This window comes from Gopherus flavomarginatus, chromosome 4 (genome assembly GCF_025201925.1).
Source record: "Gopherus flavomarginatus isolate rGopFla2 chromosome 4, rGopFla2.mat.asm, whole genome shotgun sequence".
Classification (NCBI taxonomy): domain Eukaryota; kingdom Metazoa; phylum Chordata; order Testudines; family Testudinidae; genus Gopherus; species Gopherus flavomarginatus.
Window position 1 is genome coordinate 202,728,310 of NC_066620.1, and position 14,956 is coordinate 202,743,265.

The following is a 14,956-nucleotide window of genomic DNA, read 5'->3' on the forward strand; positions in this document are numbered from 1 at the left end:
AGACTGACCCATCCCAATGACGGGAGCAAAAGGGTAATATGATGGATAGAGTTGTTTTGATCGAACCAACATGTACAAGGTGAGAGGCAGCACTTTACTGCGTAGAGGGGCTGCACCTCAATACGTCAGGAGTGATGTGTAACTTGTTTGTACCTGTGTATAAAAACGTATCCCTGGGGCGATGTCTTTGTCCGGCCGAGGGGGCAGTGGAAAGTCCCGCCACTGACTGAGCCGAGTCCATTGCCAAGAGGCACTTTCTCGTAGTATGCCCTGAGTTAGGCTCAGAAACCTACAGGGAACTGCAATTGTGTCCGAGCGCAATAAACCTGGCCGACGTGCCTTCGTACCTTACTAGACTCTGTGGTCATTGGGGGTTCTCTTCGGGTCTGCTGTGTCAGCTATCTGCGCAGAGCTGGGACAGCATGCAGAGGGAACACATGCACGCAGCCGAGTGATACCAACAAGGAGAGAGCAGAGCACCACACTGGTAGCATCTGACAACACACCTCTGACAACACTGGTGACCCCAACCGCTGATCTTGTGAGTAAGCGAGCTGTCCACTGTAAGAATCGCAATCTAACATGGCAGAAAACCTCGTGCTAGGGAACCCCCTCATCTCCTCCCTTTTGATCCCCATGGAGTTTTATAACTCATGGACCCGCTGGATTGCCAGTAAGGGGGGGTCCATATGAATTGAAGAATGAGGAAACATGGACTGGCATATGTAGAGTGATGGTAGAAACCGAGGCTCTGAAAAATAGTAATAAAAGTAAAAAAGCAAAAGTAACAGTAACAAAGAAACAGTTAAAAGAATCAAAAGAAGCTACACAGCCCTGGAATGCCCCCACCGCCCTAGCAGGGTGGCAAGCAGCCCAGAGACAACCAGTACAGGAACAGAGTGAAACACTGGAAACAACTGTAAGGAACCTACAAAAAATACATGTGCCGTCCCCTGTTATAAATATTGGTGGTAAACAGCAGGCTTCAGGTAGCTACCCTGTGCCTGAAGAATGGGGACAGAAGTGGAAAGAGGTGGTCCTAGTAAAATTAAAACATAAAATTGGGACCCAATTTTATATCAGAATGGGACAAGTAAGTGCACAGAAGGAAAGAGTAGCAAACAATACTCTCATTGAATTGGTAAATCAAATGAAGGAAAAAATGGAACAGTTCACAGAGCACATTAGGAGACAGGAGCTGCGACTTGATCGCAGGGGAGTGAATAAAAAAGAATTTCAAAGTAAAAAACTGAAATTAAGCAGGTTAACACTTAGAATTAATGCATTAACACATAGAGTTGTCCAAAACCAGTTAACTGCAGCAAAAAAAAAAAAAAAATGTCACTCCCACTATCCATTTGGCATGCACACAAAAGCAACAAACACTGGGGGAACAAATTCAGGTTTTACAAGAGCAGGTAACTACCCCCAATCTCCTCTCAGAGCCAGGATAAAAGCCAGGGGCGCAATCCCCCAACTGTGCAGGTTCCCAATTGCTTTGACCCATGGAACCACACTCCGCGCTCATATCTGAAAATATAACCTTCTTTCTCATATATTTTTACATACCAGTTAAGTTTTGTCCTTTATATGTTTTCTCAGTTCCCTAAACTTGCTGCTGCTGCCTGTACTTTCAAATGCCTTGATAGAGTTAATCTCTCTTGGCTCAGGTCTCGCTACCTATGTAAGTTGCTCTTCAGCCACCCCTCCTTTTCCCCCACCTCTCCTCATTTCTACTTTTTCTCTTTGTTTTAAAAGTTATAGTTTTTACAGAAACCTCCAAAAGCTAAAGCCATTAAAAACAGAACAAAACAAGAAACAAAAAGAAAATAAGGTAAAAACTTTAAATCCAGGAAATTAATTATTTTAACCCTTCAGGAATGCAACAGCTGGAATTATTCCTAACTTTCTTGAAGATATGTTTGCAATTGCATTATTTGTTGAGACAGAAATATATGTACATATAATTTTATATGATTTTCTTTTGTTTTGTTATGTTCATGGGGAGCAATGGTTGTTAAGGTTTGTGCTTCTAAATAGTTAACAAAAGTAAAACTGGTATCACAAGCAAATTAACTCTAACTCTAAAAAGCTTGTTGAAGTTATGTTACTAAAAACAAAGTGTTCAGCAAGGGAAAGCAGTACCCCTTCTCATGAAAGATTGTGAGCCTTTATTTTAGCTGTTAAGCATTACATTTAGTGTTAAATATTAGTAATGCACCTCAAATGAAAATGAATGTCTAAACAACAATTGCAAAAGTATAGCTTATGTTATAAAAGGCTCGGTCCCTATTACATTGTTCTTATTACATTGTAAACAAACTAAGTTAAAACTGTGTATTAAGTTTGGGTTACTGAAAACAAACAAACAAACTTTACTGTGTTAACTAACAAAAGTTGTTTAAGTTGCATCCCACAGACCAAAAATGCCAGAAAATATCACACCCTGAAGACACCAGATAATAACTGTATACAGTGAAGAAACCTCCAAGCATCAAGAAAAGAAAAATGCTTTATAAATAAGAGACTGTTCAAATACACTTCTATCTACCATGTATGGACAATTAAGTTAACAATCAGACAAAAACCACTAGCTGGACCAGAAAAACTGTCATTTAATTTCAACTTGGTTACTGTGTAAAAACAACTGTATTCTTGCTGTACTACTGGTTACTGTGTAAAAATAACTGTATTCTTGCTGTATTACTGTATTGTCATTGTACTGCTGTATTATTGCTGTATTGTATTATTGCTGTACAATGTGTATAACCTTGCTAAACTGTTTAACCAACCCACAGGTAAAAATCAACAAACGAATGGCAGCAAACACTATGAAGGCAAGGAAAAAAACAAACTGGTAAAGAAATTAAGTTACATAGTAACTACAAATTGAGTAAACAAATTGCCTGTTAGTACCAGTCATAATTTGGGTCAGTGACACTGCATCCTAGCTGAGGCACATGTTAGTCAAAACAATCTTGTTTAGTATCTGGGTACCACTATTAAATCCTGACACAGCAATATTTCATAAATTGGTTACTGTCCATTCAGTAGGTTATCTGGAAAACAGCATCCATAAGAAACAACTGGATCTACATCAACTACTGGTGTACCACAGAGCAGTTCAACCAATGGAATAGAGAAGCTACCCACTTCTGTTTCCTGCCCAGTAAAGCTGACCAGATGGTAACAACCAGCCTTAAGGATAACCTATAATATGAATGGACAGTACTGTGTAGTAACTAATTACAATATATTTACATATAAAGGCCTCAGTGGTAGTGTCACTACTCCAAATTTCTGTTTTACTTCTCATATACATAGCACTGTGGGACACACTATCACAATCCTATCCCAGTATTTTAAAACACTTAGCCTACTACTAATGATGAGACAGGTGATAACTGCCCTAATGGAAGTGTGTTTCTATCTGTGCCACCAAAGTAAAAGGGCCAGAGTACACCAGCAGCCTGAAAAAACATGGTTACACTTGGATATAAGTTGGTGTCATATGTACACATACATACTATACATATATGCCCATACACACTACAAATATATATGCAATATCTATATAATTCATATCAATTATTTGGGAGTGCCTCTAAAACTCAATCATAATATTACATTCCTCAGTCATGGTCCCGGGCCTAACATTCCCAGGCCCACCATAAGGGACTAAAAAATAATTGGATAATAAAATCTGTCTCTCAGTCGTACGAGGGAATGTGCAGGCTAAACAGACAGATGGGGCATGAGTGGATGGATGGTAAAATAAAGTAACCACATAACAGTGTTTAGCCCACTGGGTTATCTTTAGTCCATGCATTATGCTTTTCCGGGACGATGGGTAAACATCCTCCCCATAAAAAAACAAAAAGTGGGGGAATGTAGTAAGTGAAGGCCCAGTATGAGGCCTGAGGCCTGAACTAAAATAATGCCCAAGACTTTGCTAACATAAAGCAAAGTGAAGCTGTGAGCCAGAGGCAGGCCCTGCTCACAGAAGCTGGCAAGGAAAGGGCTGATGTTGCAAGAAGATACGTACCTAAAAGGTACTGAACACTAGAGATCAGAACATTCACATACTTGTACATTCCACACAGATAACAAGGAACAGACTGACCCATCCCAATGACGGGGTAAAAGGGTAATATGATGGATAGAGTTGTTTTGATCGAACCGACATGTACAAGGTGAGAGGCGGCACTTTACTGCGTAGAGGTGCTGCACCTCAATACGTCAGGAGTGATGTGTAACTTGTTTGTACCTGTGTATAAAAATGTATCCCTGGGGCGATGTCTTTGTCCGGCCGAGGGGGCAGTGGAAAGTCCCGCCACTGACTGAGCCGAGTCCATTGCCAAGAGGTACTTTCTCGTAGTATGCCCTGAGTTAGGCTCAGAAACCTACAGGGAACTGCAATTGTGTCCGAGCGCAATAAACCTGGCCGACGTGCCTTCGTACCTTACTAGACTCTGTGGTCATTGGGGGTTCTCTTTGGGTCTGCTGTGTCAGCTATCTGCGCAGAGCTGGGACAGCATGCAGAGGGAACACATGCACGCAGCCGAGTGATACCAACAAGGAGAGAGCAGAGCACCACACTGGTAGCATCTGACAACACACCTCTGACAACACCTCATACCTTAGCTCTCTGGCTAGGTCACTCAGCATGTTTGCCCACTCCCAGAGTACAGTCCTTCAAATTCTCTGTCTCTCCCACTGTGACTCATTCACTGCCCCACTAGTGCCATTTCCACAGTGGCAGTTAGGAGAACCCAGGTCCACCCTTTACTCCAGGTTCCAGTCCAGGGACCCTCAACCCAGCAGTTCTAGGCAGGGCCGGCTTCAGGCACCAGCGAAGAAAGCAGGTGCCTGAGGCGGCCAATAGAAAGGAGCTGCCCTCTGTCCGTTATTGGGATGGCACATCCGGCGGGTCCTTCAGCAACTCAGTCTTTGGCGGCAATTCGGTGGCGAGTCTTTCACTCCGTCTCATCCTCGTTGGCAGCACTTTGGCGGCAGCTCGATCGGGTTTTTCTTTTTTCTCTCTCTCTTTTTTTTTTCTGCTACTTGGAGCAGCAAAAAGGCTGGAGCTGGCCCTGCTTCTAGGCTTCCTCACCCAGCCCTCACTGCTCCTTCCCACCACTCCTGGCTCTGGGCATACCAACTCCAAACCCTCATCCCAGGGAGGGCCTGCAGGCTATGTATCTCAGCAGCCACCCAGCATGCCTCCCTCTTCCCAGGGCAGGGAGTGATTGTCCTTTCCCAGCAGCAGCCCATCTGTGGCACCTTCCTGACATGATAGGCCCCACCTGTTCCTGCACAGCTGAACCTGTTTGCAGTCAACACCCTGCTCCCTGAATCTCCTTCCAGGTGCAGCCTGTAGAGTTAATAGGCCTACCTGGCCATCTTAACCCCTTCCAGTCCTGAGTGGGATGGACACTGCATCACAGATACTTATTAAACAGATAGGACCATGATAAGTGCAATAGAAAAGCCCCTCAGGAAATTAATAATTTGGTGTTGGTAACACTGACTGACCCTGGTCCTTGGTGGGCAGGATTGCACCGGGGACATCTGGAGCTAAATGCATGAGCCTCTACTGCATGAGCTAAAAGCCACATGGCCCTTAGCTAAGGCTGTAGCAGACTCATTAATCTCTAAGTGGTCTCGGTGCCACTAAAGGAGACTAAGCACTGCACCCAGGAGGTGTGTGGGTTACATGTTCACAGCAGATTTAAATACCTTTCCACAAGTACCATCCATCCTGTGCACTGAATGAGGCAGAAGTCCAATGGACAAAATGTATGTGAACATAGAATTAAAGGTTGTATTATTATCCATATGTACAAGGGGGATGAAATAAGCTTGCACAGAAAACTTTAATTCTGGCAGTTCCTCACTTTTGAGTGTTTGGGGAGAGGAGGAAGCATAAGTAGAAAAAATAGCCCATGAGAGCGCCATAGCCCCCATGTCTTTACTATCATTTCATCAAGCAGAATTCAGTAAAATATTTAGAATGGGTAATACTGAGGCCTTGTCTACACTACAGGGAAAATTTGATTTAAGTTACAGAATTTGAGTTACATGAATAGCGTAACTCAAATCAAAGTAGTTTAGATCTACTTACCACGGGGTCAACACTACATGATCTCAACAGTAGACAGGCTCCTGTCAACTCCCCCTACACTTCTCAATCTGGTGGAGTACAGTAGTCAGCAGGAGAGCGATCCGCAGTTGATTTAACGGGTCTTTGACCACCGATACATCGATTGCTGTTCGACAATCCCCCAGTAATTGTAGACAAGCCCTGAGAGACACAGCTTCACTATTCCTACCCACAGCATGAGAAAATACAAATTGTAATTTATGAGTGCGAGGCTATTATCAGATTACAAATATGGAGTAAATTCCCTGAAGCCATTGGACGTATTCTGAATTTATGTTGTCTTAGCGTAGTTGAGAGCTCTCTCTACAATTTTGGATTCAGCAGTGAATGAGGTAGGTCAAATAGTAACCACTGATACTGTGGCACCTTCCCTTGGAGAAGAGGTTGCAACATTCCCCTAGTGTTGTCTGGACCAGTGATCTGCTAGGTCACTCTAATCCTTGACTCTGGGATCCAGCCTTAACCTGCTCTGCTGTGAGAACCCCAACTCCTGGGCTGTTCACACATAGCCTCTGGCATGTAAGCTACTCCTTGGATTGCACAACCAAATGACACTAGCCAATATCTCCGGTCCCAGACACAACCCTAGGCAGGGCCGGCGCTACCATTTAGGCAGCCTAGGCAATCACCTAGGGCGCCAGAAGAATTGGTGGGTGCCGTTTTGCCGGAGGGGGCGGCAGGTGGCTCCGGTGGAGCTGCCGCAGTGGTGCCTGCGGAGGATCCACTGGTCGATGGCTCCAGTGGAGCTTCCGCAGTCATGCCTGCGGACAGTCAGCTGCTCGCGTGGCTCCGGTGGACTGCCCACAGGCATGCCTGCTGCAGCTCCACTGGATCAACAGAGCACTGGACCCTCCGCAGGCACCACTGCGGCAGCTCCACCGGAGCCGCGGGACCAGCACGCCGGGCGGCGAAATTGCTGTGCGCCTAGGGTGCTCAAACCCCTAGCGCCGGTCCTGACCCTAGGAACCTCCGTCTTGCAGTGTCCAGTTATGCCTGCTGGATGCTGCAAGCTTGTATGAGTTTGTCAATTTAACAAAGAAATAGATATGTACCAGGCTTGTTATCCCAAGGGGAGTCTCTGACATGCTTCACATCAAACACTGCTTCAGGTAGAATAAACAAACATCTATTAACTACAAAAGATAGATTTTAAACAATTATAAGTCAAAGCACAACAAATTGGATTTGGTCAAATGAAATAGACTCATAGACTCTAGGACTGGAAGGGACCTCGAGAGGTCATCGAGTCTAGTCCCCTGCCCTCATGGCAGGACCAAATACTGTTTAGACCATCCCTAATAGACATTTATCTAACCTACTCTTAAATATCTCCAGAGATGGAGATTCCACAACTTCCCTAGGCAATCTATTCCAGTGTTTAACTACCCTGACAGTTGGGAACTTTTTCCAAATGTCCAACCTAAATCTCCCTTGCTGCAGTTTAAGCCCATTACTTCTTGTTCTATCATTGGAGGCTAAGGTGAACAAGTTTTCTCCCTCCTCCTGATGACACCCTTTTAGATACCTGAAAACTGCTATCATGTCCCCTCTCAGTCTTCTCTTTTCCAAACTAAACAAACCCAATTCCTTCAGCCTTCCTTCACAGGTCATGTTCTCAAGACCTTTAATCATTCTTGTTGCTCTTCTCTGGACCCTCTCCAATTTCTCCACATCTTTCTTGAAATGCGGTGCCCAGAACTGGACACAATAATAATCATAAAATAAAATAAATCAAAACACATTCTAAGCTGATCCTAACACTTTCAGTGCCCTTGCAAACTTAGATGCTTCTCACCACAGGCTGGCTGGTTGCCCTTTAGCCAGGCTCTCCCCTTTGATCAGCACTTCAGTTGCTTGGTGATGCTATCTGTAGATGGATGTGGAAGAGAGAGAGGAAGAGCATGCCAAATGTCTCTCCCTTTTATTATGTTCTTTCTTCCCTCTTGGTTTTACCTCATTGTAGTCCCTGACTGACCAAGGGAAGGAGAGTGACTCACTCGAGAGTCCAACAGATCCTTTGTTGCTGCCTAGGCCAATGTCCTTTGTTCCTGTGAGGCTGGGCTGGATTTGTCCCAAACATGCCCTGATGAGGTGTGAACTGCCCCTCTGTTCCTGGAGCATTTTGCCTGAGCTTGTTTAAGCCATGAGGACACATTTTCAGCCTCATAACTCTATACATGAAATTACAACCTATAACATTACTATAACAACGAGCAGTGCATCATGAGCCTTCTGAAGACACCCAACATGACAAACTTTGCATTGGATACCACACAATCATATTATAAGGATGAAGATGGGGGTGGAGGGTGTTCCCCTGAGATACAGCGTGTCACAGGGCTATAACCGTGACCCAGGTCAGGTGACAGGAATCAGGAAATAAAGTACAATACCACTGTCACATGGCAGGTGCAGTATCCATTGACTTCAATGACCACTTGTACATCAAGGGTCTGCTTAGCGGGCAGCAGGTGCAGTGAATGAGGCAGGGGTCCAACTCATTCATCAAAAATAATAAAAATAAATGAAAATTGGGCTTCAAACAGTAATTTTATTGCAACCTTAGCTATGGCACAAGTTTAACATAATTAAACCATATGTTAAAGGAACATTATTAGTTTACAAAGTCAAGCACTTGTAATATAGGAAATGCTGGAATTAAGTGCTGGGCAGCAAAGTATTTTCATTTATTCAGAGTTTTTTTCAAGTTTTTTTTCCCCACTTAAAACATTTCAATCACATTTGACATAAATTTGCAAACCATTTCTGTGTCACCAAATCTGCATTTTTCAGTGTAAAAAGGTTTACTTGAAAAATTTCACCTAGCTCTACAAGCAGCTTTAATGCTAGAGCTCCAGGTATCCCATTCATTGCACAAGTTCCGACTTGCACGCTGAATGAGGCAGGAATGCTGCAGAACTAATAGGAACTTTTATCCTGTAAAAAGTCCGTGATTGTGTAACTAAAAATGGGCTCGGCATGCAGAGTTAAAGCTTGACAGGCTGCCTTAACCTCACTTCTGAGTACTTCACTTTGCAGTCTTAACATTCTTGTAACATCATTTAGTTTAAATAGAAAAATAATAAATCACCAACTCCCTCACAACCTCTGTGCCACTAGTTTATGGGTGTTCTTGGTCTCAGGGTCTGCTTCTCTGAGGTTATTTTTCTAAAGTTCCAACAGCTGCATCAGCAAAACTTTTGTGCAACTACAAATCTGACTGAAGCTGCTCTCAAGGCTAACTCTATGCAGTAGCATCACTGAGTGCTGCAGATCAGGCTTCTGGGAAATGTAGTTCCTCAGCCACTTGTTATACACATACACACGCAGTTTGTTAGGAAGTTTCTTTGTATATATTTGTGATTGAGTAGCTCACAACTGTGGAAATAAGTTTCTAACCCCCTGGTTTGAAGATAGATAACAACCAACGTTTGCAACCTGAGCCGATTTAAACTGTTTTAAATCTCTCACCCACTGATTAAAAAGCACTCCCCCAACCCCCCTTCCAGAGTGGGCAGAACAACCCGGCAGTGTTTCTTGCCTTGGAATCTTGTCTCTATGGCAGTGATCAGCCAGTGGCATTGACAGGACAGATAGGCCTTATCATCTGTCTGACCTGGACTGAGCCTGGGCAATCTTTCCAGCTGGGCTCCTCAGCACGGCAGCCAGTTCAAAGCAGTAGGAGGAGCAGCTCCTCGGTCAGTGTACAGGAAAATGGATATAACTATGGCTGTTCTGTTGGCCTTGGTTCTGGGACTTCTGATGGTCAAGTTTGCTTTGTTTCAGCCAAGAAACCCAAATTCCCCACCTTGCATTAGTGGCTGGATCCCTTGGTTGGGAGCTGCATTTCAGTTTGGGAAAGCTCCTCTGGAGTTTATAGAACAAGCCAGAGTCAAGGTAAGAATTATAATCGAGTGAATGCATTTGTGTGTTGCGGGAGGGGGTGCTTGGGGCAGTATAGGGAGACAGATGAGGAACCTTTTTGCATTAAATGAATTCCTTACAACATTAAGAAGATTTCTATCATTTTTATTGTAACTCAGAAGCCCCTGGCTGAAAAACGTAATATTTGTGTCAACTGATTGGCAGGTTACTCTAGATACCTTGGATTTGATATTGCAATCACTGTTTTCGCACAATAGTACCTGAGCATCTGATCAGGACACACAATGCATGCAGCTTTTCTTCATGAGCTGGGTACTGACCTGGGTTCTACATGAGGGGAAACACATTGTGAAATGCATTGGGACTGTAAAAGTTTGTACGAGCTAATTGTATGAGGTATCACCCACTACATAGTCAGTAGTGCCAGCTGCATGTGTTCACAAGCCATGGGCTGCCCTCCCCCCCAAAGTCATGAAATTTAAAAAAAAAATTGGGGGGGGGAGTTTTTTTATTTGCCTCCTTTTTGAGTCTTTAGGGTTCCTGTTTTCAAACTGTTCTCTGCAACGAGTTCTAGAAACTTGGTGGTGTTTTTGTTCCCTCTTCCCCCCCCCCGTCCACCCCATGAAACCTGAGATTAAAACGTAATTTCATGACTCCAGGAGCTGGAGCTTTAAGAGAAACACCAAATCTCGTAAGACTTGCAATAAAATAAAACTGGTAACAGTGATAGTTCAGGATGAACCACACAACAAGTTCATACAACCTAGATGAGCTGCAGAAAAATTCCCCGGCTTCTGAGTGCATAATATTTCAACCTTAGTGTTACATAATTGTAAATCTCTCCTTCAGATCTTATTACATCTAATGTAAATCAAAGGGCAATGTTAGAGCAGGTGCCTGCTGCCATCCAGAATGATTCATTTTGCAAAAGAGTTATTTCCAAAACATTCACTTTGAGGACTGAATTTTTCCCATGGTTTATTTCTTGCTACATGTGATTTCTTTTGCAGGAAGTTGTAGCAATATCCCTTTAGATACTTAAGGCTGAAGCTAGAGATTGGGAGTGGATTAGACCTCATTGAGGATTAATGATTTTGGTTGAAAAAAATAAGTTGTTTGAAATTAACAAAGGCAATTCAGACCAAGAAATTGCATTAGAAAATGTCTTTAACATTGAGCAGGAGTTGTCCTATTAGACTCATGGGCTTGATACTTATTTACACCAAGGCCATTTTACTCCATTCTGACATTGTAAAAGGGCCTTAACGTGGAAATAAACTACATTTACACTTGGTTTAAGGCTCCTTTACACTGTTAGCAAGGGGTAAAGCATCCTTCAGGTAGAGGAGAATCAGGCCCATTGGGACTCTATTAAAGTTAAGCATATGCATAAATCTTTGCAGGATCAGGGCCATAGACACAATGCGCTGTGCATTCCTGCCTAGCTTGCCAAAGGGGATACTGGTAAAAAAAAATTCTGGAATAAAAGTCATGAAAATTTAGTTCAAGTTTTTCACTTTTATTGAAATTCAAAGCTATGATGCAAACTTTCAGTTTCAGAAAAATTCAGCATTTTGGAAAAGGTCTACTGTCAATTTTCAGATACTGCTCCTGCCAACTTCTATATTTCATAAGCACAGATTTTTGTTTGTTTATTTTAAATTGGAAAAATCCACAAAAATAAGGTTATCATCTGTCCAGGTTTTCCCAGGAATGTCCCTTTTTTGAAGTAACTGTCCCTAGAAATTTGTAAGGGTGCTCAGTGTAGTTTTAGGGGCTCAGGATCATCCCAGATGACCCAGTTTTTTTGTACCTCACAGTGGCAACCTTACACACAAGCAATAGGGGAAATTGACTATACCAAGAAAACAATGAAACTGACTACCCCAAGGGCTGTCAAACGCACAAACTAATAAATAGAGAAATATCCTTTTCTTCTCTTCTCTCCTCCAGTTTGAGTGATCCTGGGTGCTATTTGTAACAACACTAGATATAAAAAGTGTAGACAGGTTTGTAAATTGTCAATATCCTCATAATTACTTATTTAGATTTTAAAAATGATGAAGATACCTACACATAGCTCTCGCTGCCTTAGAAATAGTATAGCATAACCTCAGCAGCATTCAAACAAGAATTCTGCCAGGCAGACATTTAGAGACTTGTTTTGACCCCTTCATCCATCGGCGCTGACTCAATGGATTCTCCAGGGCTGGAGCAACGGGAAAAAAAAATTAGTGGGTGCTTAGCAACCACAGGCAGCCAAGCTCCCCTCCCCGCACCTGCCTGCCAGTGGCCTCACCGTCCAACTCCTCCCCCTCCCTCCCAGTGCTCCCTGCATGTGCAGGAGGTGTTGGGAGGGAAAGGGAGGTGTGGGGACAGGGTGGGCTCAGGGGTGGGGGGTAGGAAAAGGCTGGGCAGGGGTGGGGGCTTGGAAGAAGGAGTGGAGTTGGGGCAAGCCTGGGGTAGAAGGGCAGGAGTTGTTCCTCCCTCTACCCCTGCATATGGAGAGGAAGTGGGTGCCTATGTCTTCATCATTCTGGGAAGTATTCCTCAGCCCTCTCCAGAAACCCTATGAAACAGATGTCTATTGCAGCATGCCTGGAAGATCACCAACTTAATCAGGCTATGTCAGATCAAGGGAGATAGAGCAAGTTCCAGAGTCCTGGAGCTCTCACAGGGAGTGCCCTGCCATTATCCCCCTCCTGCTTTTATAATGATAGGGAGTGCATTCACCTGGTAACTTCACTAAAAGTTTTGGGGGGAGGGATAGCTCAGTGGTTTGAGCATTGGCTTGCTAAAGCCAGGGTTGTGAGTTCAATCCTTGTGGGGGTAACTTAGGGATCTGAGGCAAAAATCTGTCTGGGGATTGGTCCAGCTTTGAGTAGGGGTTTGGACCAGATGACCTCCTGAGGTCCCTTTCAACACTGATATTCTATGATCATAGCTGTGGTAGTACAGCATGGGAAGACATACAGTCTCTGGTAGGCAGGTTTTAGACCTGTCTAGGTCAGAACCTTTAAATGCATTATTAGGTGCACACTGGTTTAAAGAATGTACAATTTCTGCAGAGGCAAGATGGGTGAGGTAATATCTTATACTGGTCCAACTTCTGTTGGTGAGAGACATAAGCTTCCAAACTATACAGAGCTATTCTTCCTGTCCTGTTGGGTTCTAGGAAGTGGGTGGATATAAGCCCCCCCACCCCACCCATGGCTAAGACCCCTTGCCCAGCCTAAGGAGAGGAGCCACTTAGTCCAGGACTCAAATAGATACCAGGGACAACAGAAGCAAAAATAAGGGCAGGTGTGAGGATCAAAGAGTCAAAAATAGGGAACCTGAAAGGGACACTGTGCAGTGAACCTCAGACAGCACCCACTACTCCTCAAAGCTGTCAAGGGAGCCAGCAGACATGGCTCAGGCCTGGTCTACTCTAGGGGGGGAAATCGATCTAAGATACGCAACTTCAGCTACGTGAATAACATAGCTGAATTTGAAGTATCTTAGATAGAGTTACCTACCATCCTCACGGCGTGGGATCAACGTCCGCGGCTCCCCCTGTTGACTCCGCTACCGCTGTTCGCATTGGTGGAGTTCCGGAGCCGACAGGAGCTCGTTCGAGGATCGATATATCACATCTAGATGAGATGCGATATATCGATCCCCGAGAAATCGATTGCTACCCGCTGATACGGCCGGTAGTGAAGACGTACCCTTAGAGGAACTCTGCCCAGATATCTGAGCAGAGAGAGGAACAGAAATAGGCCCCACAGTCACAGAGAACCCCCTCAGCCAACATCCTTTCCCTGCCAGGGGAAGGTACTAATAGCATCACAGCTAAACACAAGATCAAACAGATAGTTTAGCACAAGTAGTTAGCACATGTTCTAATCTAAGGGACCATTCAAGATGGAGTGGCCCATTAACACCCTGTAGTCATAGGACAAAAAGGAAGGTCAGTGGGTTACTGATGGTTGTAATAAGCCATAAATCCAGTGCCTTTATGAAGACCATGATTTTTAAGGCTAATTTACATTGTCAACGCTAAAGCGCTGCCACATCTTGTGGTCACAGTGCAACCACCTCCACGAGGGGCATAGCTCCCAGCACTGTTTACAATGGCGCTTTATAGCGTTGCAGGCACAGAAGTGCCAGAGGCAAGCAACAGCGGTTCGTTGCCCAGAGTGCTAAGCGCCAATAAACACACCAGGGTGGAGAAGCAAACAACCAGGTTTATTTGAGCTCAAATATGGTGCAAGGGAGAAAATCTCGAATCCTGCACGTAGCACACAGGCAGGGCATTAATATTTATACCCCTCTTCTTGTATCTCTTTTTCTATGCTGACTAGCTGATCTCTCACTTCCCCCTCCTTTCCCATCCAGCTGCAGTATCTTTTCTCATTCAATCTTTTGTCTTCCCCCTTTCTCCCCCCTCTCTGCTGCTGAGACATGTATACAGTATCTTAAAATGGCCTTGCGCGTGCTTTAGCCTAGCTTCAATGTGTTACAGCAGAGAACTGGCTGTTACAACCGAAAACTAACTGCTAACACTACATTTTTGCAGCTATTAGTACATTAGGTTACACAAAGTGTTTAACATGGAGGTACTTTGGTTCACATAGGCCTTAACATAGGCCTTAAGCAAGGGAGATTTCTACCTAGTGACACCAACAATAGCACTGAAACTTGCAGCGCTCGGGGGGTGTTTTTTCATACCCCTGAGCGAGAAAGTTGCAGTGCTATAAATTGCCAGTGCAGACAAGCCCTTAGTGTCTCACAAAGTTATGAATTTACGCCCCAGGCTCATCTTTTGAAAGTGTTTAGTACCTTCTGGCTCTCCTCCCTTCTCTGGGTTTGCCATCTGCACAACTCCTTCCTCCCAGGGAGTAAACTGTAGGCTACCTGCCTCTA

General features: G+C 44.1%; 1 protein-coding gene across 4 annotated transcripts in view; it reads left to right on the top strand.

Annotated features, from left to right (window-relative positions):
* Window positions 1-9,701: 9,701 nt before the first annotated feature.
* Window positions 9,702-14,956, top strand: part of LOC127049667 (24-hydroxycholesterol 7-alpha-hydroxylase-like) — a 52,972-nt gene continuing 47,717 nt past the window's right edge. For 3 of the 4 annotated variants that reach the window (XM_050950833.1, XM_050950834.1, XM_050950836.1), the window contains exon 1: window positions 9,702-10,060. In XM_050950833.1, coding sequence (XP_050806790.1) covers window positions 9,878-10,060 — 183 coding nt within the window. In that variant the 5' untranslated portion in view covers window positions 9,702-9,877. The remainder of the gene's footprint in view (window positions 10,061-14,956) is intronic. The other variant, XM_050950837.1, reaches the window with a different exon arrangement.